Source organism: Capra hircus, chromosome 29 (assembly GCF_001704415.2).
Source record: "Capra hircus breed San Clemente chromosome 29, ASM170441v1, whole genome shotgun sequence".
Classification (NCBI taxonomy): domain Eukaryota; kingdom Metazoa; phylum Chordata; class Mammalia; order Artiodactyla; family Bovidae; genus Capra; species Capra hircus.
Genome location: NC_030836.1, coordinates 42,994,223 through 43,015,472, shown reverse-complemented (window position 1 = coordinate 43,015,472; position 21,250 = coordinate 42,994,223). Strand labels below are relative to the sequence as shown.

General features: G+C 55.3%; 2 protein-coding genes across 5 annotated transcripts; one reads left to right on the top strand and one right to left on the bottom strand.

The window, feature by feature from the left end:
• GPR137 (G protein-coupled receptor 137) lies at nt 1,704–5,440 on the bottom strand. Of its 3 annotated transcripts, none has more exons than XM_005699853.3 (7): nt 4,280–5,440; nt 4,147–4,196; nt 3,212–3,437; nt 2,949–3,098; nt 2,695–2,823; nt 2,466–2,581; nt 1,704–2,168 (listed from the first exon to the last, which is right to left on the bottom strand). In XM_005699853.3, the coding sequence occupies exons 1-7, from the start codon at nt 4,634–4,636 to the stop codon at nt 2,009–2,011; spliced, it is 1,188 nt and encodes a 395-aa protein (XP_005699910.1). In that variant the 5' UTR covers nt 4,637–5,440; the 3' UTR covers nt 1,704–2,008. The 3 variants fall into 3 exon arrangements, with proteins under 3 accessions (XP_005699910.1, XP_005699911.1, XP_013831498.1); XM_005699854.3 differs by having other exon boundaries at nt 3,314–3,437; XM_013976044.2 differs by lacking the exon at nt 2,466–2,581.
• On the top strand, nt 6,357–19,579 carry BAD (BCL2 associated agonist of cell death). Of its 2 annotated transcripts, none has more exons than XM_018042790.1 (4): nt 6,357–6,465; nt 6,747–6,941; nt 18,342–18,535; nt 19,090–19,579. In XM_018042790.1, exons 2-4 carry the CDS (start codon nt 6,755–6,757, stop codon nt 19,213–19,215), a joined length of 507 nt encoding a protein of 168 aa, XP_017898279.1. In that variant the 5' UTR covers nt 6,357–6,465; nt 6,747–6,754; the 3' UTR covers nt 19,216–19,579. The 2 variants fall into 2 exon arrangements, with proteins under 2 accessions (XP_017898279.1, XP_017898280.1); XM_018042791.1 differs by having other exon boundaries at nt 6,365–6,649.

Sequence of the window (21,250 nt, the reverse complement as noted above, 5' to 3'; positions counted from 1 at the left end):
TAACCCCTCCAGCACCGCGCTTCCCTCGGTGCCTCGCCCTCGCCTCCGGCTCGGCTCTCCGCAGCCCCTTACCTGAGGTTGCCCAGCCCCCCAAACCCAGCCCGTCCAGGGAGGTGAGTGGCAGAGGAGCCCGAGAGGGGTCGCCGCTGGGTCAGGCCTGGAATCTCAGACTGGGGCCCTGGTACTGCCCTGTGGGCCAGCCAGTGTGGCCAGCGGCACGGCCCCAACTTGGACCTCAGCCGGCTCACTTCTCCAGGCCGGCTCCACGCTAATTTCCCAGCATCTTCCAGGCCCACTACCAGATCAGAAGGGCCCTCAACTCCCCGCCCCGAGGGACAGTCCGGCCCTTGGGCTCTGCACTCCTGAGGGAGAGACCCCAGGGGACAAAGGGGTGGGGGATCCACGGAGGAAACCTGGAATTGGCCGAGGTAGGGTTGGGAGGAAGCTCTGAGAAATCAAGCTGGGCACCACCTGCCTCTACTCCTGTATCCCCATCGCTGGCTGCTGAGTTCCATGCCCATCCCAGTCTGGAAGGGGTACCAGCACTCCCTCCCCCAGTCTGAAAAGCAGGGCCCTGAACTTAGCTCCCCTCTCCTCTTGCTTGCTTCTTAGCAACTCTCATCTTGCCAAAGATCCTTCCCTCCTCTGGGGTCCTCAGCCTTCACTTGGGTGGTTTTAAGTATGGGCTCTAGGGCTGACCACTGCCAAACAGTAGGGGGCCTAGACTGGTGACCAGACTCTCCAGGCCTCCCAGTCCCCACTTACAGAAAAGGGATGACTAATTATCACCTCAGGATGCTGTGCTGAGCATTAATGAGGTCGGTATTTGTAAATGCTCGAAACGCAGCCTGGCACTCACAATTGAGTGCCCTACAAATGTCAGCAATTTCCCTTTCAACTGAAAGTGATTGTTCAGCTTTGAGCTGCTTCTCTTGAGTCTGAGGCCCATCTCTGGAGGTACTGAGGCTTGGGGCTCAGGACAGTCCCAGGTGAAGGGTTTCAAGGTAGGCTCAGTGCTAGGCCCCAGGAACTCCAAGGAGCTGGACCAAATGGTCAGATACATGGGCGAGATAAATGACTCTCTAAGTGACTCCCAGCCATGGGACAGAGGACAGATCTGTAAGGCCTGCGATTACAGAGGGCAGCGACTGCACTATCAGGGACAGTCAGGGAAGGGGTTCCCCAGGCCGACTCTGTGGGGGCAGCCTGGCCAAATCCGCACAGGCTAGGGAGATGCGGGCTGCTTTTCCTCCACCAGTCCTGGACTAACTCCTGGACCTGAAGGCCAGGTTGGCCATAATGACAGGGAAACAGGGTCTTTAGAAATCCTGATCCACTGAGGGTAAGAGGCACAGCAGCCATGCAGTCACAGTGCCAAGGGACCTGGGGTGGGGTGGGGAGGGACATAGTTCCCTGACCTGGAAATGGCAGAGTTCATAAAGGAGAAGACATTTGAAGCAGTTCCCAAAGAAAGAACAGAAATTGTTCAAGCAGGGAGGGGACTGGAGTGGGGGCTGGATCCTTCTGGTCTCTCTTTTTCCTTTGGACTGCAGGCTCATCCCTCTCCTTACCCACCAGCCTTGGGGGAGGTAAATGGCCCCAGCCCAGCCCAGTAGCCCCCTTCGAGGGCCAGTGTCCAATCAGCTTTAGACCGAAAAGATGATGGTGTGAGAAACACAAGCAGACAACTGACGGACAGCGAATGGACTTGGGCACAGACACTGTTTATTGAGTGGCAGACGCAGGAGAGGTAGCTGGCTCGAGTGGAAGCGGAGGCGGTGGGGTGGGTCGTGCCAGGGTGCCGTGAGCATCTGGCAGCCAGGGCCACGCCCCCCCATCCTAGGGGACAGCACAAGCTCACTGCATCAGGAGTAGCAAGGGGCCGGCCTGGGGAAGAGGCAGCCATAGCCCCCGGGACCCTGGGCAAGAAGCAGCAGATGAACTTGGCACAGGGGTCTGGGGTGGGAGGGGCTGGGGTCTGGGTGTTCTGCGGGGAGATGAAGGGGGATCACGTTTGTGGGGTGGAGTAGAGACTGTGGTGGTGGCCGCCGGGTCCCAGAACCTGGGAGAAGAGCAGGGGTGTGGTCCGAGTCTGGCTGCCTCCGTACCAGCCTGGTTCCCGCCCGATGGTACCATACCAGCTACTGGAGCCTAGGCTCCCTGACATGCTGCAGGCAGAGAAACAGGGTCAGTCCCCCAGCAGTCTCGAGGACCAGTCACCAGAGTTGGAGAAGGAGAGAGACTGACTGAGAACAGAGCTCAGTGACCCAGACTTCTCTGACTATGGCAAACTGCATCTTGGGGGATGAGGTGGGGACTTTAGCAACAGTAAACCAGAGAGGACCTCACCCATTATAGACCATGGCATGGGCAGGGGTGGGTGGCAAGACCCAGCTCTAGGGCCCTGCGGCTTGGTGGAGCAACCTGGGAGCCCAGGGGTCCTCGGGTGGGCCCGGGACTCCTACCTGGTGCTCTCGCCCCGGCTGTGTTCCCAAGAGCAGCCCTCATCCTCGCAGTGTGCCCGGTCGAAGAAGTAGGAACGGGAGCCAAAGACCTGCCCGTTGAGGATGCGGCTGGTGCTCTAGGGAAGGGAGCCACCATTGATGCTTCCTTCTGCCCCCCCCCACTGGCCTCCCACACCCCCAGAACCCGGCCCAGGGACCGCCAGTGCTGCCCCTCTCCACTGGCCCTCACCAGGTCCTGTGGGGGCCGATGCACCCGGAAGAAGCCCACCAGCAGGGTGGTGGGCAGCAGCTCCCACACAAAGAGGATGAGGCCAAACACCAGGTAGCCTTTGTTCCCCAGGTCGTTCACCAGGTCCGCCTGTGGGGAGGCAGGGGCTGTGCCAATCTGCAGTCATGCCAATGGGGCTCACAGACAGGACCCAGGCTAGCTGGGGGCCAGGAGTAACAGCTACTGGGGAGGCGGCAGTTGTGTCGAATGCCCACCTGATCAGAGACGTTGTACCAGTCGTAATCGAAGGCATCCAGCCGGCTCCGAGGGGCCAAGGCCAGGGCCGCCAGGTTGTAGCAGGCCCGGCTGGCATAGAGCAGGACCATGGCGCCACCCATTGCAGCTGCCTGGCACACACTGGTCCCCTGGCACAGATGACAACAGGGGACCCTTATGGAGGGGAGGTTCCAGCTTTCTCTCTACTCTGAAGACCCCAAACGCCCCAAAGACACCCAGGCATCAGCGCCTGTGGCCCTACCTTGGCCTCCAGGTAGATGCTGGTGGAGGGGGCCCGCCGGGCCACAAGGCAGAGGCAGGCGGCAAGAGAGAGTGCGCAGATAACAAACAGGGAGTCGCTCACCAGTACACGCACCAGCAGGAGGGCCCAGGGCTGCGCCCGGCGCCGGCGGGACAGCACCGCGCACAGCACATTCACCAGCAGAAAGAGCAGCGAGGCCCCCACGAAGGCCCCTCGGACAGCCAGCCTGCGGCCCACAGCACAGTCAGCCCCAGGTGGGCACCCTTGCCACTCCCCAACCACCCAACCCTTCCCAGGAGACCCAAATGTCAGTCAGAACCTCAGGCCACGCAGTCTGAACCCCACTCCTCCAGTCTTACAGATGAGGAAACTGAGGCTAAAGAGGTCAGAATATGACTGACAGCTGTGGTACAGCAGAAAGAGCACTGGATTGGGAGTCAGAAGTCTGGGTTTAAGCCCTGGCTCTACCTCCTGCCAGGTGTGCGACCTTGAACATGTTGCTTAGCCTTGCAGGGCCTCAGTGTCTTCATCTCTCAAATGGGGATACATCAGCTTCGAAGGTAAGTTGTAAATATTAAAGATGTCTGTGAAAGCTCTTAATAAACTGCAAGATGTTGTACAAAGGACAGGAGTTACCACTGCCCAAGGTCACCCAGAAGTGCCCTTTGGAGCTTCCAAGGACTGGAGCCTCCAGCTCTTCCTCCATCATGGATGACACTGGTACCCTCTCCCTTCACCGTATTTCAGTGGTTTTTATTACAGTCGAGCTTCACATATGTAACACCTCTGCAGAGCCATCTGCACCAGATGCCTAATGTTCCCCAGCCGTCCCCAGGCATCCTGGGCTGTACTCCCCTCAGCCCTACCAGGGAGAAGGAATGGACACTGGGCTTCTCCCTGCCCCTGACCTGGGGACTGAACCCACCAGTACTTACAAGCCTCGGCTCATCTCTGGCCGACGCTTTGCCTTGGCTTTGAACACCACCTGGGGGCAGAGAGGCCCATTATTCTTTGGGGCCCTGGGGCTTGCTACCCCACGGGCCCACCCTCACCCATCACCATGGTTACCTGAGCAAAGTAGAGGTTCATGAGCGTCAGTGTGAAGAACTGCAGGCAGACAGGACAGCAGTAGAGAAGCCAGAAGGGCAGGGGCCCCAGGTGGTTGGCTCGGGGTGTGTCTCGAAAGTAGAAGGAGAAGAGCGTGGTACGCAGGGCAGCCCAGAGCAGACAGAGCGCCAGGAACACCGTCTGATAGCTGAGACGCTTGTGCCCATACAGGAGCACCAGCCAGAGCTGGGCATAGACGGAGAAGAAGAGCAGGGCGTACAGGGTGGTGTAGGCCGCAGTCAGCCCCAGGGTCACGGCGGGCGGCAGCGCAGGTACCAGCCCAGCAGCAGGCACCAAGCCAGACAGGTTACTCTCCATGTCAGGGAGGGAGGCCTGAACCTGAAGACAGAGATGGAGGGGCCGGCAGGGGGCCAAGGAAATAAATACGGAGGGGTGGGAGTTGTAGGGTGCTCAGGCAGAAAGAAGTGGTGGTTGGCCGGGCCCTCCCGCCCTAGACAGAGGGCCCCTTGCCTTTGCGGGGCACAGGCAACCTGGGTCCCTCACTACGGGGTGTGGAAAAGACAGCTCTTCCTCTCCAGGGCACAGGCGGGTGGGGAAGTGGGGAGTACTCCTCTCCGGGCCAGGCTCAAAGCCGGGGATGGGGGGATGGGGGTGAAGAAGCCGAAGGAGTGGGGGTCCCTGGCCTCGGTCGCTGAAGTCGTCCCGGCAGGAGGGGGAGAGCCGGCCAACGCCAGTCTGTTCAGAGCAGCGGCCGCTGCTGGGGACGCTCAACGTCTGGCTCTCCCCCTCCCCAAACTGGAGGGCTCTCTCCCCTCCAACAATCCGGATGGGGAGGGCCTCTGCCTTCCGTCCTTGGATTCCGGACGCTGGCCCACCCCACCCCCCACTGCGTCCACTCTCCAACTGCGGGGGGGCGGGAGGAGGCCGACGCCCGGTCCTCAGGCCGCGGCTGGGGGAGCCGGCTCCGGTCGCTGGGACCCGGGGCTCCGGCTCCCCGGCTCCCGCTGCTCCGCCCCCTCCTGCGCCTGCGCGGCCGCCGTTCGCTACGCAAATTGCTCAGGGTCCAGTCCTGGCGACGCAGGCCCGCGCCGCGCCCGGCGCGGAGCTGTTCGAGAATTGGCGCAACTTGCGCCACCGCCGGGTGCCAAGGGTTATTAGAGGCGGCGAGCGGCCTTGACTTTCCGGCTGCGCAGCATCCGGCCGGCGCCCTGGTGGGCATTGCCCGGAGCTACAGGCCCTCGCTTCCATGGGAAGCTGGCGATTCCCATGCTTCTCTTCCCCATCCCCAAATCGAGATTGTGCCGCCCGACCCGGGGCGGTAACGACTTCCCTTCACTCGGTCTATGAGGGAAACTTCCGCCCTCAGCCAAGATGGCCTCCGGGCCCCGCCCCCGGGCCTTTACCCGCGGGGGCCCCCCGCGTCCCGCTCAAGCCCGCCCGCCCATTCCTTGGCTGGCTGTGTTTCCCGCTCACCTGGCCTGCCGTCTGCCAGGCGCGAGGTCTCCGCAAGTCCTATTGTCACCCTCCTAGGGGCCCCTTTCCCTTCTGCGCCGGGACAGTCATCCTGCCCCGGGTGGAGGCTCCCTCGCTTATCTCTAGTGCCCCCGAGTTGGTGCGGGGAGTGGCGCCCCTGACGCGGGCGGTGCGAGGTTTCCACCGCGAGGAGGAGGGAGGGGGGCTTCCCGAGCCGGTCACCCGGTTCGGATGGAGCAGTGACAACAGCAACAACAGTTGCCTCCGACGGCTGAAGTTCGATTACGGCTTTGCAAAGTGCTTTCACCCACAGTAATCACCGCCCAGTTTACAAGGATCACTGACTCCGGAAAGAGGTGTCATTATCCCCATTTTACAGGAGTGGGAATTAAGTCCCAGAGGGGCTGAAGGATTTGTCAGCAGGAGCTGCCTTCCAAATGGGGACCCCGGAGAATCCCTCAGCGGCTCCCACAACGCCCAAGGCATAAGGAAGTCGGAAGCTGAGCATCCGGAGACGTAGAAGAGAATCAGGAGGAAGGCAGTGGGCGGGGCCCCGGGGAGTGGCCCCGCCTGCTGGCCAGCTAGTGACATCTCAAGAGCTGATTGGGCCGGGCCGGTGACAGTTTCCGTTACCCAGGCAACTAGGGCCGGGGTCTCTTTTTGCTAAAGGGACGCGGCGGGCCCGAGTCAGGGCCCTCGTTATCGGGCTTGGGGTGAGATCTGTGTGCCGTTACCGCGGGCGGGTCTGGCTGAAGCCTGGGCAGGGGCCTGAGGCTTCTCTCCAGCCCTAGAGCTCTGAGAGTTTTAGATCCTGGGTGGATAAGTCGAGCTTCCTGCCGGGCCAGACTCAACGGATAGATGTGCGCCAGGGAGGCAGGGTGGACCTGGGGTGCTGAGGTGGGAGAGGGAGCCAGGGACACCTGCGCCCCCAACCCTGCCAGCCACCCTTAGCTCCTGCTGTTCTCTAATTACTTGTCATCTTGTCCCCCTGCAGCCCAGAGCATGTTCCAGATCCCAGAGTTTGAGCAGAGTGAGCAGGAAGACTCCAGCCCTGCAGATAGGGGCCTGGGCCCCAGCCCCACAGGGGACAGGCCCCCAGGTCTCAGCAAGCACTGGCTAACAGCCCCGGGCCTCCTGGGGGAAGCTGGTCACCAGCAGGGGCAGCCGGCCGGCAGCAGCCACCATGGAGGTAGGCAACCCCCACCCCCCCGCCCAACAACCACCTGCCTGTCCAGCTTGCCTCCAGCCCAGTAGTTCTCTGCACCCCAGCCACATCCACATTCTGGGGGGCTTTGAGTAAGTCCCTCACCTCTCTGCACCTCAGTTTCCTCTTCTGTAAAACAGCAATTCATCACCACCCTGGTAGTGCTGTGGGAAAGATTAATAGGCATACCTTAGAAGCACTTAATTATAGAGCTGGTGTTTAGTAAATGGAGAGGCCAGAAAGGGGAAATGACTTGCCTAAGGTCACACTCACTTGGCATTTCCTTTGGACTAGAAGATTCTGTGGTGCCTTGCCCCAGGCTAGTGCTTTCCTTAAGATCTGGATCCAGTTCCCAGCTCTGTTCTTTCCCGCCCTGTGGCTCACACCCACACGGGGCTGTCCTTAACATTGCCAGGGCCAGGTAATCCCAAGAGGCAGATGGCCCTACCAGGCAGCAGGTCTGTGTGGGACTGGGAAAGCATCAGCTGTCCTCTGTATCTACTGAGGGAGACCCAGCTGAGATGGAAGGATGGGCCCTGAAGGGCAGTGGCCACGTCTTAGTAGTCCCTACCACCTGGGTGCCCAGTGCAAGCCTTGGCACCTGGAACAACCACAGACATCTTCTGGAAACAAAACTCATGTCCCTTAACTGCTGCCGATGTGACACCCTTCCATTTTCAGGAGCAGGAAGGCTTATTAATGCCCCCACCCCAGGGAGTTCCCTGGTGGTCCAGTGGTTAACGCTCAGTGCTTTCACTACCAAGGACCCCGGGGTTCAATGCCTTGTCAGGGAATTAGGATTACAGTTAAGAAAGAAAGAAAAAAGGTTGATATTCAGTTATTAGGGATACAATCTCTAAAAAAAAAAAAATTAAAAAGAAAAAAGACCCCACCCCCACCACCCAGCCTGCTGTATGTCACACTGAACTCCACAGGCTTTAACTTCGAGATTTTTGCACTTGGAGTTCTTCTGCTTGAAACTTGCTTTCCACCCTGTATCTGGCTGTCCCCATCTTCTGTGTCAAGTGCTGAATGTGTGTACCAGCTGCCAGGGGTTCATCAGGGATTAGAAGAGAAGCTCTTGCCCTTGTGGTTGCCTACATTCTGGAAGATAGGGGGAGACAAGTCATAAACAAAGAAACAAACAAACCAGTCAGTGATACGGTGCCTTAGCAGGTGATGCCTTAGGTGACATACCCTTGACTTTCTCTTTGGAATCCAGAGTGCTTGGGGGCTCGAGGGAGTGATTTGAACTGAGGTGGTCAGGGTGGACCTTGGTGGTGGTGGTTTAGTTGCTAAGTCATGTCTGACTCTTGCGACACCATGGACTGTAGCCCTCCAGGCTCCTCTGTCCATAGATTTCCCAGGCAAGAATACTGGAGTGGATTGCCATTTCCTTCTCCAGGGGATCTTTCTGACCCAGGGATCGAACTCACGTCTTCTGCACTGCAGGTGATTCTTTACCAGCTGAGCTACTACGGCCTTGGTAAGAAGCAACATTTGAGCCAAGGCTAGAATCTGATGAGGGCTGAGCCAGACAGAGATCTGTGGGAAGACAGATGCTGGCAGGGATGCCCACAGACAGAGGGCAGTGTTAGTCACTCAGTCAAGTCCAACTCTTTGTGACCTCATGGACTGTAGCCCACCAGGGTCCTCTGTCCATGGAATTTTCCAGGCAAGAATACTGGTGTGGGTTGCCCTTTCCTTCAGGAAGGGGGAAGCAGGGCAAATGCAAAGACCCTGAGGGCGCTGAGGGGAGGGGCTTAGAGACTCCTCCAGAGTTCAGGGAAGGGGAGGGGCTGATGGGCAGGGCCTTGAAGGCCCAGGTCAGGGGTCTGGCTTTCAGGTTGAGCGAAACCCTGGAGGACTTTGACCTGGTTTGGACCTCAAGAGAATCACCAGGGCCCCTGGGTGGAGACAGGTCTCCAATGGGCAAAGGTAGGGGTGGTGCCATGGGGGAGGATGGTAGCTGGTGCGAGCGTGGTGGTGATGGAAGTGGTCAGTATTAGAGCTGGGCTCTGGATTTCTTTTGAAGGTCGAGCTGGTGGGATTTGCTGATAGACAGATGTGTGAGGCCCAAAGAGGGACCTGGAAGGATGGAGTCGCTCTTAACTGAGGTGGAACTGAGAAGGTGTGGGGTGAGATCAGGAGCCCTGCTTGGGCCAGGTCAGGTTAGAGGTGCCTTTTGGGCATCCAGCTGGAGATTTCTAGCAGGGATAGATACATACGGGAGTTGGCCATTGCTGATGCAGTGTTCTGTGGGCCCTGGGAGACACTGTAGACAGGGTAGGACTTGGGCTGAGTCTGGAGCTCTAGGCTGCAGAGGGTGGCAGAAGCAGAGCAGCCCGCACTGGCGTCTGAGAAGGAAGGAGCCACCTGGTAGGGAGGGGGGTGTTGAACTGGGCGATGCTCCTTTGAGCGCTGCTGGAGGAGGGCTGGGAGTAGAGTGCTGGACTGGACTTAGGGTCGAGGCAGCTTGGGTGGAGAGTGGGGAGGGATGATGGGAAGAGAATTGGAGGTTGAAAGGAGAGCCCAGTCTTGGCAGCTGAGCTCTGGCAAAGAGGAACAGAGGAGCCAGTGGCACCTGAAAGCCCAAGGAGAGTCAAGGAAGGATTGTTTTATTACTTAAGATAAAAAGGACAAAGTAAAAAGAGGTTCTTTTTTTTTTTTGGCTGTACCATGTGGCTTGTGCGGTCATAATTCCCTGACCAGGAATCAAACCCATGCTCCCTGCAGTGGAAGCATGGAGTCTTAACCACCAAGGAATTCCCAAAAGAGCATGTTTATAAGTTGATGGAGTAATCCAGTTAGGAAGATCCTGGAGGATGCAGGGGAGAAAGGAAGCTTACTTGAGTAGGAGAGTGGTCCCCTGGTGTTCAGGGGAGGGGCAGCTCAGCTGAGTGCCGTGGAGGGGTGGAGGAGGGCAGGGAGATATCTCATGGGAACTAGCAGATGTTTCTCTCGTGGATGCTTCCAATTTCTTGGTGAAAGGAAGCCAGGTCTTGAGCCAGAAGTGAAGGTGGGGAGAGGGATGGAGGTTGAGGCCGAGAGAGGGAAGAGGACGTTTGAAGTAGTTGTCGCCCAGAGTATGGAGCTGGAAGGTGTGCTGGGCAACTCGGGGGGCCACTGGGTCTTATGGCTGTGAATTTGAACAGAGGCGGCACAGCTGTGCTTTTCTCCAGCCATGTTGGCTACCCGGGTGCCTGTGGAAACTGGCAGGGAGTTGGCCTTAACCAGAGCTGTGTTGGTATCAGCCCAGTGAGGGAGGCTTGGCTCGTATGCAGTGGAAGCTGGCCAAGTGTGAGGAGCCCGGCATCATCAGAGCTGGGGTGCCAAGGCAGGGAGCTGGAAAGGACCATTTCTGTGCTATGAATGAATGAAATAGGAGCGGCAAAACCTCCTGCACCCACTAGGGGCCCATCCTGCGGCGGCGGGGGGGGGGGGGCACCTGAGGCCCCAAGGGGGAGAGGTGGCACAGCCCAAGAAACTAGATCTGGGGAGGAGGGAGGGAGAATGGACTTGTTAGGTAGGTAGAATAGGGAAACGGAGTCCAAAATGGCGGTGGCTAAAAAACAAGGAAGGCCAAAGGAAGGTCCGAGGACCAGAGTGAAGACTTCAGGTAGAACAAACAGCGCTCCTGGCTAAGCCCAGTTTGCATCGGGCAGGCCCAGGGGGAGGCAGGCCCAGGGGGAGGGAAACATACAAAAGGAGGAGCCAAAGCGCGCGCTCTCCCTCGTCCTCTCCCGCGTGCATGCTCTCTCTCTCTCTCTCTCTCCCTCTCTCTCTCTCCCACGCGCTCCTCCACTCTCTTCTCTTCAAGTCTTTGGGTTGCATGCCCTCACGCTTCAAGGATGTATTCTGCTATCTTCTAAATAAAATAGAGCTGTAACACTGATTTGCCTAAGAGCTATAACACAGACAGTTTGTCCAAGACCCGAGAGCTGTGACGCGCCGAGGGCTTTAATGTCTGTCGCTCCAAATCTTTGTTGTGACGAGACAAAGAACTGAGGAACATACACTCACGTGACAGGCTGAAGCAGCAATAAGCCAAGGGGATGCCTACCCCAGCTCCAGGCCCAGCCATGACAAGGCCTGCAAGGGATGGAAGAGACCCGCCCTGGATTCCTTTTGACTTAGTTTTCAACATCTGAAAAGCAAGTGGTTTTCCATGAAAGACCCGCAGGTGCTGATAACCTGCCAGAGCCACCGGGCCTGCTGCCCTCCGCATGGGCAGGGCACTGTCACTCTTCCTGTTCCCTGCCTCCAAGCCCCTGCTGCGGCGAACTGTGTGTGTCTCCAGGGGAGGCCTGCGGCCCCCTCGTGTGCTGTGACAGCTCCGGTGCATAGCTGGGTGCCTGGAGCGGCTGGTGCGTGAATGGTAGAGAAGGGAGGAGGAACACACGGTGAGCAAAGCAGCCCAGTGCCAGGCCCCGGGCCAGACTGCAGGCTTCAAACCCAGCTTTTTTCTTTTAACTGAAGTATAGCTGATTTATGTGCTCAGTCGTATCCGACTCTTTGTGGCCGCCATGGACTATAGTCTGCCAGGCTCCTCTGCTCATGGAATTTTCTGGGCAGGAATACTGGAGCCAGTTGCCATTCCCTTCTCCAGGGGATCTTCCTGACCCAGGGATCGAACCCAGGTCTCTTGCATTGCAGGCAGATTCTTTACCACTAGTGCCCAGTGGTAACTATGGGAAGCCCATAGTTGATTTGTGAAAATGAAAGTGTTAGTCTCTCAGTCATGTCTGACTCCGTGACCCTATGGACTGTAGCCCACCAGAATCCTCTGTCCATGGGATTCTCCAGGCAAGAATCCTGGAGGGGGTTGCCATGACCTTCTCCAGATTGATTTATAATGATATGTTAGTTTCAGGTGTACAGCAAAGTCAGTCAGTTATATATATATACATATTCCTTTTCAGATTCTTTTCTATAATAGGTTATTACAAGATATTCAGTGTAGTTCCCAGTGCTGAACAGTAAATCCTTGTAGTTTATCTACTTTATATATAGTTCAGTTCAGTCACTCTGTCATGTCCAACTCTTAGCAACCCCATGAACCGCCAGGCCTCCCTGTCCATTACCAACTCCCAGAGTCTACCAAACCCATGTCCATTGAGTTGGTGATGCCATCTAACCATCTCATCCTCTGTCATTCCCCTCTCCTCCTGCCCTCAATCTTTCCCAGCATCAGGGTCTTTTCAAATGAGTCAGCTCTTCGCATCAGGTGGCCAAAGTATTGGAGTTTCAGCTTCAACATCAGTCCTTCCAGTGAACACCCAGGACTGATTTCCTTTAGGATGGACTGGTTGGATCTCAGACTGTCAAGAGTCTTCTCCAACACCATAGTTCAAAAGCATCAATTCTTTGGCGCTCAGCTTTCTTCACAGTCCAACTCTCACATCCATACATGACCACAGGAAAAACCATAGCCTTGACTAGACAGACCTTTGTTGACAAAGTAATGTCTCTGTTTTTGAATATGCTGTCTAGGTTGGTCATAACTTTCCTTCCAAGGAGTAAGCGTCTTTTAATTTCATGGCTGCAATCACCATTTGCCATGATTTTGGAGCCCAGAAAAATAAAGTCAGCCAGTTTCCACTGTTTCCCCATCTATTTCCCATGAAGTGATGGGACCAGCTGCCATGATCTTAGTTTTCTGAATGTTGAGCTTTAAGCCAACTTTCTCACTCTCCTCTTTCACTTTCATCAAGAGGCTCTTTAGTTCTTCACTTTCTGCCATAGGGTGGTGTCATCTGCGTGTACTTATCAATCCCAAAGTCCAGAATTCCCTGGTGGTCCAATGGTTAGGACTTAGCGCTTTCACTGACATGGCCTAGGTTCGATCCCTGGTTGGGGAACTGAGATCTCCTAAGCCATGCAGTGCTGCCAAAAAAATAAAAAATACAGCAATCCCAGAGCCCACATTAATCCTCCCTACCCCCACTCCCCTTTTTTCCCCTGTGGTAATCATAAATTTGTTTTCCATGTCTGAGTCTATTTCCATGTCTGTTTTGTAAGTAAGCTCATTTGTATCATTTTTTGTTTGTCTTGTTTTGTTTTTGGCAGCACCAGGAGGCAGTTTGTTTTCTATATCTGTGAGTCTATTTCTATTTTGTAAATAAGTTGATTTGTATCATTTTTTTTTTGATTTGTATCATTTTTTGTTTGTCTCGTTTTGTTTTTGGCCACACCAGGAGGCCTATGGGATCTTAGTTCCCCCACTAGAGATCAAACCTATGCCCCCTGCACTGAATGCGTGGAGTTTTAACCACTGGACCACCAGGGAAGTCTCCTGTATCGTTTTTTATTTTCCCTGTATCATTTTTTAGATTCTGTATCTCTCTCTGACTTACTTCACTTAGTATGATAATCTCCAGGTCCATCCTTGTTGCTGCAAATGGCATTATTTCACTTTTTTAAAATGGCTGAGTAGTATTTCACTGTTTATATATACCACATCTTCTTTGTTCATGGAATTCTCCAGACAAGAATACTGGAGTGGGTTGCCATTTCCTTCTCCAAGGAATCTTCCTGACCCAGAGATTGAACCCAGGTCTCCTGTGTTGCCAGGCAGATTCTTTACCATCTGAGCCACCAGGGAAACCTTTATCCATTCTTCTGTCGGACATTTAGGTTGCTTCCATACCTTGGCTATTGTAAATAGTGCTGCCATAAATATGGGGTGCCTCAGTTTTTTAATCCCAGTAAAATGGGACTAGAAGTAGTCCCACCTCATTGCGTTGTAATGAGAATCTGATGCATTAATACAGGAAAAATGCTTAGAGACAGTGCCTAGCACAGAGGAGGGTCTGCTATTCTTATTATTACTGCAGTTGTTGCAGTGAGTTTGGCCCAGGCCCTGAGCAGACCTGGGGATTGCCATTCATTGAGCGGGAATAGAGAGACATGAATAACCAATGCCTCCCTCATGGCAGACAAGGGAGTGCAGGCTGGAAGGTAAGAATCTAAGGGCCCTGAAGGCCATGCCCAGGAGTTTGGAGTTTATCTCATAGGCAACTGGGAGCCATTGAAGGTTTTAGGCAGAGGACAGACATAGTTGGGTTTAGAGCAGAGGTTTGGCAAACCACATCCAAAGGCTAAATCCCTCTGTTGTATAGCCCATGAGCTAAGAATGACACTTTTTTTGTGTGACACTTTTAAACAGTTGACAAAACTCCAAAGAACAGTATTTTATGTCAGTGTTCCAAATACAGCTTTCGTGGAACGCAGCAGTGCACAAGCCTTTGGATGGTGTTTATGGCTTCTTTCAAGCCATGGCCACGGTGTTGAGTAGTTGTTACAGACTTTGTGGCCTGCAATGCCCCAAACATTTCCTCTCTGACCCTTTACAGAAAACATTTGCGAGCCTCTGCTTTAGCATGTTTTCTGCCTATTTCTGAGCAGGGTGGAAGTATGTTCTCTACAGGCCAGTAAGGGGCTTTCGTACTCCAAATGGCTTTAGTGGACACAGGAACCCTGGGCTGAGACAGGACAGGAGGCATGCCTGCTCCGGGTGGAGTGCCGAGCCGCTCTCCTGCTGAAGCAACATGTGAACCACCCACGTGGTAGAGCAGCATCCAAAACCCAACCCCCCGCCCACCCCCCCCCCACCCCATGGCACAGCCTCACTGCCTCCAGCTGTCTGGAACTGCACTGTTTTAGTAAAGTGTGCAAGGATGCTCACAGGAGCGGGAATGTGGATGTGTTCAGCCCCACCCACTTACCCAGAAAGCCAATGAGTAAAGAATGTTAAGCTTGGAGCTCCGACACCTCCAGCCATAGGCCCCTCCCACTTCCCCACCCAGCCCCAGGCAGGCACTCTGGTGAGAGAGCATGCTCACAACCGGAAGCCACACCTCCTCCCTCCTTTCCTTCCCAAGACTGGGAGACGTCGCCTCTGCACAGTATAGGGGCATGAAGGAGTGACCGCTGATTGAAGATTGGATGGATGGAGTGGGTAGGCATGTCTGCTCCCCGCCCAGGGAGTTCACAGAAAAGTACTCAGACTTTTTTCCTAGTAAATGAGTTCAGTTCAGTTCAGTCGCTCAGTCGTGTCCGACTCTTTGCGACCCCATGAATCGCAGCACACCAGGCCTCCCTGTACATCACCAACTCCTGGAGTTCACTCAGATTCATGTCCATCGAGTCAGTGATGCCATCCAGCCATCTCATCCTCTGTCATCCCCTTCTCCTCCTGCCCCAAATCCCTCCCAGCATCAGAGTCTTTTCCAATGAGTCAACTCTTCACATGAGGTGGCCAAAGTACTGGAGTTTCAGCTTTAGCATCATTCCTTCCAAAGAAATCCCAGGGTTGATCTTCAGAATGGACTGGTTGGATCTCCTTGCAGTCCAAGGGACTCTCAAGAGTCTTCTCCAACACCACAGTTCAAAAGCATCAATTCTTTGGGGCTCAGCCTTCTTCACAGTCCAATTCTCACATCCATACATGACTACTGGAAAAACCATAGCCTTGACTAGACGAACCTTAGCCGGCAAAGTAATGTCTCTGCTTTTGAATATGCTGTCTAGGTTGGTCATAACTTTTCTTCCAAGGAGTAAGCATCTTTTAATTTCATGGCTGCAGTCACCATCTGCAGTGATTTTGGAGCCCCCAAAATAAAGTATGACACTGTTTCCACTGTTTCCCCATCTATTTCCCATGAAGTGATGGGACTGGATGCCATGATCTTCGTTTTCTGAATGTTGAGCTTTAAGCCAACTTTTTCACTCTCCTCTTTCACTTTCATCAAGAGGCTTTTTAGTTCCTCTTCACTTTCTGCCATAAGGGTGGTGTCATCTGCATATCTGCATATTCCTAGTAAATAGGACACTTTAAATGTTAAGTTTACACATTTGAGTATCATTTTGACAATGGCTGGCTTGGCATTGCTTAATTCATGGCTTCGGTAAAAATCCCCACTCCATGGGTAGGCTCCTAGCAGAGCTGGCATTTACATTAGGCCTAGGGTTGCCTTTCCTGACCTGAGCCCCCAGGGGGGCCCATGGTGCTGCTGAAGGGAGCCTGGGACATGAGAGTTAAATACACAGACCCAGGAGCCAGACTGGTTGGGTTGGAATCTGTCACCTACTAGCTGTGTGACTTTGGGGAAGTTACTTACCCTCTGTATGCCTTAGTTTTCTCCTCTGTAAAATGGGGACAGTGAGTAACCTCCCTCACGAGATGTGGTTGGGACCTGAGGAATTATATACATGACGCGCACTGCCAGCCTCACACAGGCAGTGCTGCTGTTCTGCTGGTTCTGATTCCCAGGCAGGAGGGCAAGGCCCAGGCCAAGTGCCTGCCTACTGCTCACTTGCCTTCTGACCACTGGGCCCTGCATCTGTCAAGTGCGGAGGTTGTGTGGGCTCTTAGTGCTAGTAAAGTAGAATAATAGCTGATAGTTCCTGAGCATTTAAATGACCAAGCAGAGTGTGCCAGCTGTGTGACCCTGGGCAAGTTCCTAACTTCTCTGTGCTTCTATTTCCTCATGTGTAAAATAGGGAGAACTTGGTCTCTCACTGGGAAAATGGGAGGCTTCAGGACGTGAAAAATGCAGAACAGGGTTCTTTCTCTGTGTCATTTGTCCTCATGGGGGTACTGGGGGCTACCCCCATTTCACAGAGGACAACACCGAGGCCCTAAGGGATTAAAAAGAAAGGGCCCAAGGTCACAAAGCAGGAATGTGGTGGAGGTGGGGACTTGATGCCCATGCCCCATGGAACCGGACAGTCCTCTGCAAACAGGCCTGTTCTCATCAGGGCTCTTGCTGCTCTCAGCTCCTTAGCCCCAGCCCCAATCTGGACTGCTGACTTAGCTGCCTGTTCTCCACTGCCACCTCGTTCCTCAAAGGCTTTATGGTGTCCCAGCCTACCTGAGCCCAGGCTTTGGTGAAGTTTAGGAATTCCAGCCACCCTCTTAGCCTAGGCCTTTCTGGATCCAGCCCCTTCTTCTTTTCTTGGCTTTCCCAGCCCTGTGTTTGGAGCTGGGACCCTTGGAGGCCCCGGCCCTGGAGCTGGCCCACAGGCCTTCCGGAGAGGATGAGACAGTTTACCCCTGGCTTCAAGACCTGGCCTAGATCATACTTTCTCCAGAACGCCTCCCTGACAGACATACCTTGCTGTGGATGTTGTTCCCCTGCACTTGTTCCGTGCCTGTCTTTCAATCCAGCTCTGGATTTGTGCTCCTGGGAGTGTTCTAGGTCTTTGTTGGTCTGGGTATGGGGGTGGGGTTGACAGGAATTCGGGGGATGGGGGGATGGAACACTCTCACAAGGCAGACAAACTCAGGACACACCTCTTTGAATAATGATCCATCACACTTTCAGCTTACAAAGGACTTTCACGCTGTTTATGTGAGGCAAGTCACTGGCATTAAGAACTAGGTTTATCCCCATAAAGAAGTGAAGACACAGGCTCAGGGAGTTGAAGGGTGGTTGGATAAAGGAAGACGTGTAGCTCAATGGATTATCACTGTGGACTCCGGATTCCAACAAACCTGTAGGGACTTCAAACCTAACTTCCCAGCTGTGTCATTCAGGGCAAGTCTTAACCTCTCCAAGCCTCTGTCTTTTCATCTACACTGTGGAAGCAATACTAGTACTTACCTCCTGGCATGCTTAGGACAATGAGGTAATGCCCAGGACCTAGTAAGTGCTCCATAAGTGTTACCATAAAAAGTCAACAGAACTTTCTGGACAGTTTGTTCAAAGTGGGTGCTGTGGGAGGTACAGATATGCTGACAGGTTCTTGTTCTCAAAGGGCTCCTAGGTCTTCTGTAGGTCACAACAGTGAAACAAATGGGCCCCAGCAGGTCACCTATGGAGGTGGAGTTCAACCCTGTCTGGCTTGGTTGGGGTACCTCCTCAACCAGGAGACTGATTTCCTCTGCAGGGGACTGGAGCTGATGAAAGAGTTAACCTCCCAGGGAGTTGCTGGGAAGCCCCTGGATCTTACACTCACAGCTGTAACTACTATTTATGCCCTTATTCTGTACCAAGCACAGAGGTTAAGTCATTCTATAAACCGAGAGGTCTGGCCCTTTGAAAGTGTTACTCGCTCAATTGTGTCGGACTCTGCCACCCCACAGGAGTGTGGCCCACCAGGCTCCTCTGTCCGCGGGATTCTCCAGGCAAGAATACTGGAGTGGGTAGCCTTTCCCTTCTCCAATGGATCTTCCCCACCCACGGATCGAACCCAGATCTCCGCAATACAGGCAGATTCTTTACCATCTGAGCCAAAGGGTCTGGCCCATTATTGGGGCTCAATTAAGATTTGTGGGATTAATGAGAAGTTAATTCGAAACTTCACTAACACTGCTGCAGGGCTGGGGGTTCGAGAGGAGCTGAGATTCACGTCATCCCCACCGTCTGATCTTCTCTGCAGGCACTGGGGCTGTGGAGACCCGGAGTCGTCACAGCTCCTACCCCGCGGGGCCAGAGGATGATGAAGGGACGGAGGAGGAGGATCTCGGCCCCTTTAGGGGCCGCTCGCGTTCGGCGCCCCCCAACCTCTGGGCTGCACAGCGATATGGCCGCGAGCTCCGAAGGATGAGCGACGAGTTTCACGTCTCCTTCAAGGTGAGGGCCGGCGGAAGTGCCCCGCAGTCCCGTACCACACCGGGACCTGTGCTCCCGGACCTCCTCCCACTGGGCTGTCCCAGTGCACGTCGGGATTTGCAGTTTTAGTACTCCTCTCCTGCAGCCAGGCCCTTCCCGAGTCCCAGGGTATTCGGGGACCTGACCCTGCTCCAGCAGGCCAGGGCTCCTGGGCTCCCCAAATCCCCGGGGCGCGAGGCATTTGTGCTCCTGGCCGACTCATTTCGGATATCCGGGTTCTTGGCCTCAAATTCCGAACCACTTCTTTCATTTTCAAATTATGGTCCCATCTTCCAGGTGCTAAGTCTCCGGCTCTGGCGCTTACAGGATCGTAGGCCTCCTTTCTTTCTGCTCGCAACGTGGAGGGACCATGCTTAGTAGTCAGGAGTCTCTCCGTACGAGTCCTGTTAGGATCTACGGTCTTTTATCTCCTGTGGGATCTCACTTGGTGGTGGGATTCTGTAAGCGGAGGGGCCTTGATTCAGGCTGCCAGGATAAGCTAATTCATTCTACCCTTTCTTCTTCCCACCCTGAAGGGGCTTCCTCGCCCGAAGAGCGCGGGAACGGCAACGCAAATGCGACAAAGCCCTAGCTGGACGCGCTTCCTCCAGTCCTGGTTGAGCCGGAACTTGGGGAGGGGAGGCTCCGCCCCCTCCCAGTGACCTTCCGCCCCACAACCGAAGCTCCCAACCGGTGCTGGTGGCCATCTTGGGAGCGGGCGGAAGTCTTTTCTGCAGGCCTTACGCAAAAGGAGGCTCGGATTCGTTCCTTTCGGAAGACTGAGGTCTGACCTAGAGTCCGATCCCCTTCCGGTGTGTGCGAGGACCACGGAGGGGCTCGGCCCCCATCGGAAGTTGGAAGTTTTTTCGCCCTTACCTGCCGGAAGCGGCCCCGTGACCTCGCCCCACGCGCCTGCGCCAGTTGCGAGCCGAGATTAACCCTAACTTCGCCGGAACCCTTTCCTCCGCGGTAACGCTGCGGACCTACGCCCGATACTAAAATGCTAATAAAGCCCACGTCTGTGCCGCGGAGTCTCCTCTGTCTGTCGCCTGGGGCTTCCCGGGCGGAGAGAGCGCTAGCACTGACAAGTTTCAAATGATGTCCCCGCCTTACATATGAGGGAAACTGAGGCACCTGGGGCCGGCATCAGGGAGGCGTTGAGGCGGCGAGCGGAGCTACGGCCGCCTGGACTCCGGGAGGCGGAGCGCGATCGGACTTCGGGACATCCAGGTCCTTATCTCTAATATGGTAATTGAGAACTGCAGGCCGGCTGGCCGCTGGAATTCCGCGCACTGCAAACCGTGCCGCCGTCCCCCAGGGAGGGTCATTTGCTCCTATTTGGGTCAGTCCTTTTGAGCAGCTACTGTGTGGCCGGCCTGGGGCCAGCGCTCCTCAGGGAACTGGCAGGACACATTGGGCGGGGCAGGGGACGGAAGGCTCGGCCCAGGGCTTTGAGTAGAGGGATCGCTAGGGAACCAGCGAAGCTTTACCAGGCCCTGGGAGCCGAGCTGAGAGCTCAATTCCAGAAAGGTTTATTGGCGCCCCCTACAGACTAGCCAGCGCTTTATACTAGGTACACAGACCTGGATTGCGCCACAGCCCCTGTTATTCCTAGCTTCCGGGCGAAGGAGGCTCTCAGTGAGGAGTTAACGCCAGCCCAGTGCTCTAACAGGGGCCTGGAACCAGGGTGAAGGCGGTTCCCTCCAGCAGAGGAAAGTCAGGGAGGGCTTCAGGGAGGAGGTAAGCTAGGCCTGGGACTTGAAGACATGAGGGAGGGTGCTGTCATTTCCAGTAGAGGAAATAGCGGAGCCATGGAAGGATGGGGGAGCTACAGAGACCAGGCTTTTCAAGAGTTGGAATGTCATACCCAGGAATTTGGAGTTTAGCCTGGTCTTTGAGGACCTGGGGACTGACATGCAGTGTTTCATGTGTGAAGTCAGGAAGATGGGAATTGCCTGCTGAGGGGCCTAGATGGGGCAGATGTGGAGCTAGGACAAGGCCTGACTGCAGAAACAGGGAAGGCCTGGGCACTGGTACTGACCCAAAGGGAGTGGGCCCAAAGCAGAGGTCCCCAGCTCTGGGAAGGCCTTGCTCTGGAAGTCCTGTTCTCTGGGCTCCCCACCCTATCTGTTTGCCTGAGGCTGCAGCAAAAACAAAGAAAGAAAACAACTCAATTGGCAGGAGATAAGCCCAGATAAGAGGCTGCCTTCCTGCGGAGGAGGCAGGCAGTCAGCCCGGGAAGTGCCAGGAAGCTGGGAGAGGCCTTGAAGACATGCCAGCCTGACCCTGCTGTAGAACCCAGCCGCACCCTCACTGTGGGGTCTCTGCCACTCCACGCTGTCCCAGAGCAGGAGGGGGAGGCATGGAGCAGGTCCTCCAGGCTGGCCGAAGACAGTCTGCCCTAGAGGGTCCATGCCCCCCCTGCCTCCAGGTCAGGATGTCTTGACTTAGATGTGACCTCAGTTTCCTCATCTGCAAAACAGGCATAACATCTCCCTCATAGGGAGGAGGGGGATGCCGCGTCTCCCCTACACATGCTGTGACCGTCAGTGCCCCTTTTCCCAAGGGTCACTTCCAGGCCCATCTACTTCCTGCCCATCGCTGAGAGCCCAGGTGCCCTGAGGTTGGGCAGGTTTTGAGCTGCCCACCTGCACCCCAGCAGGTCTATCCCCTGATAACGGAACCAACTGCCTGTGT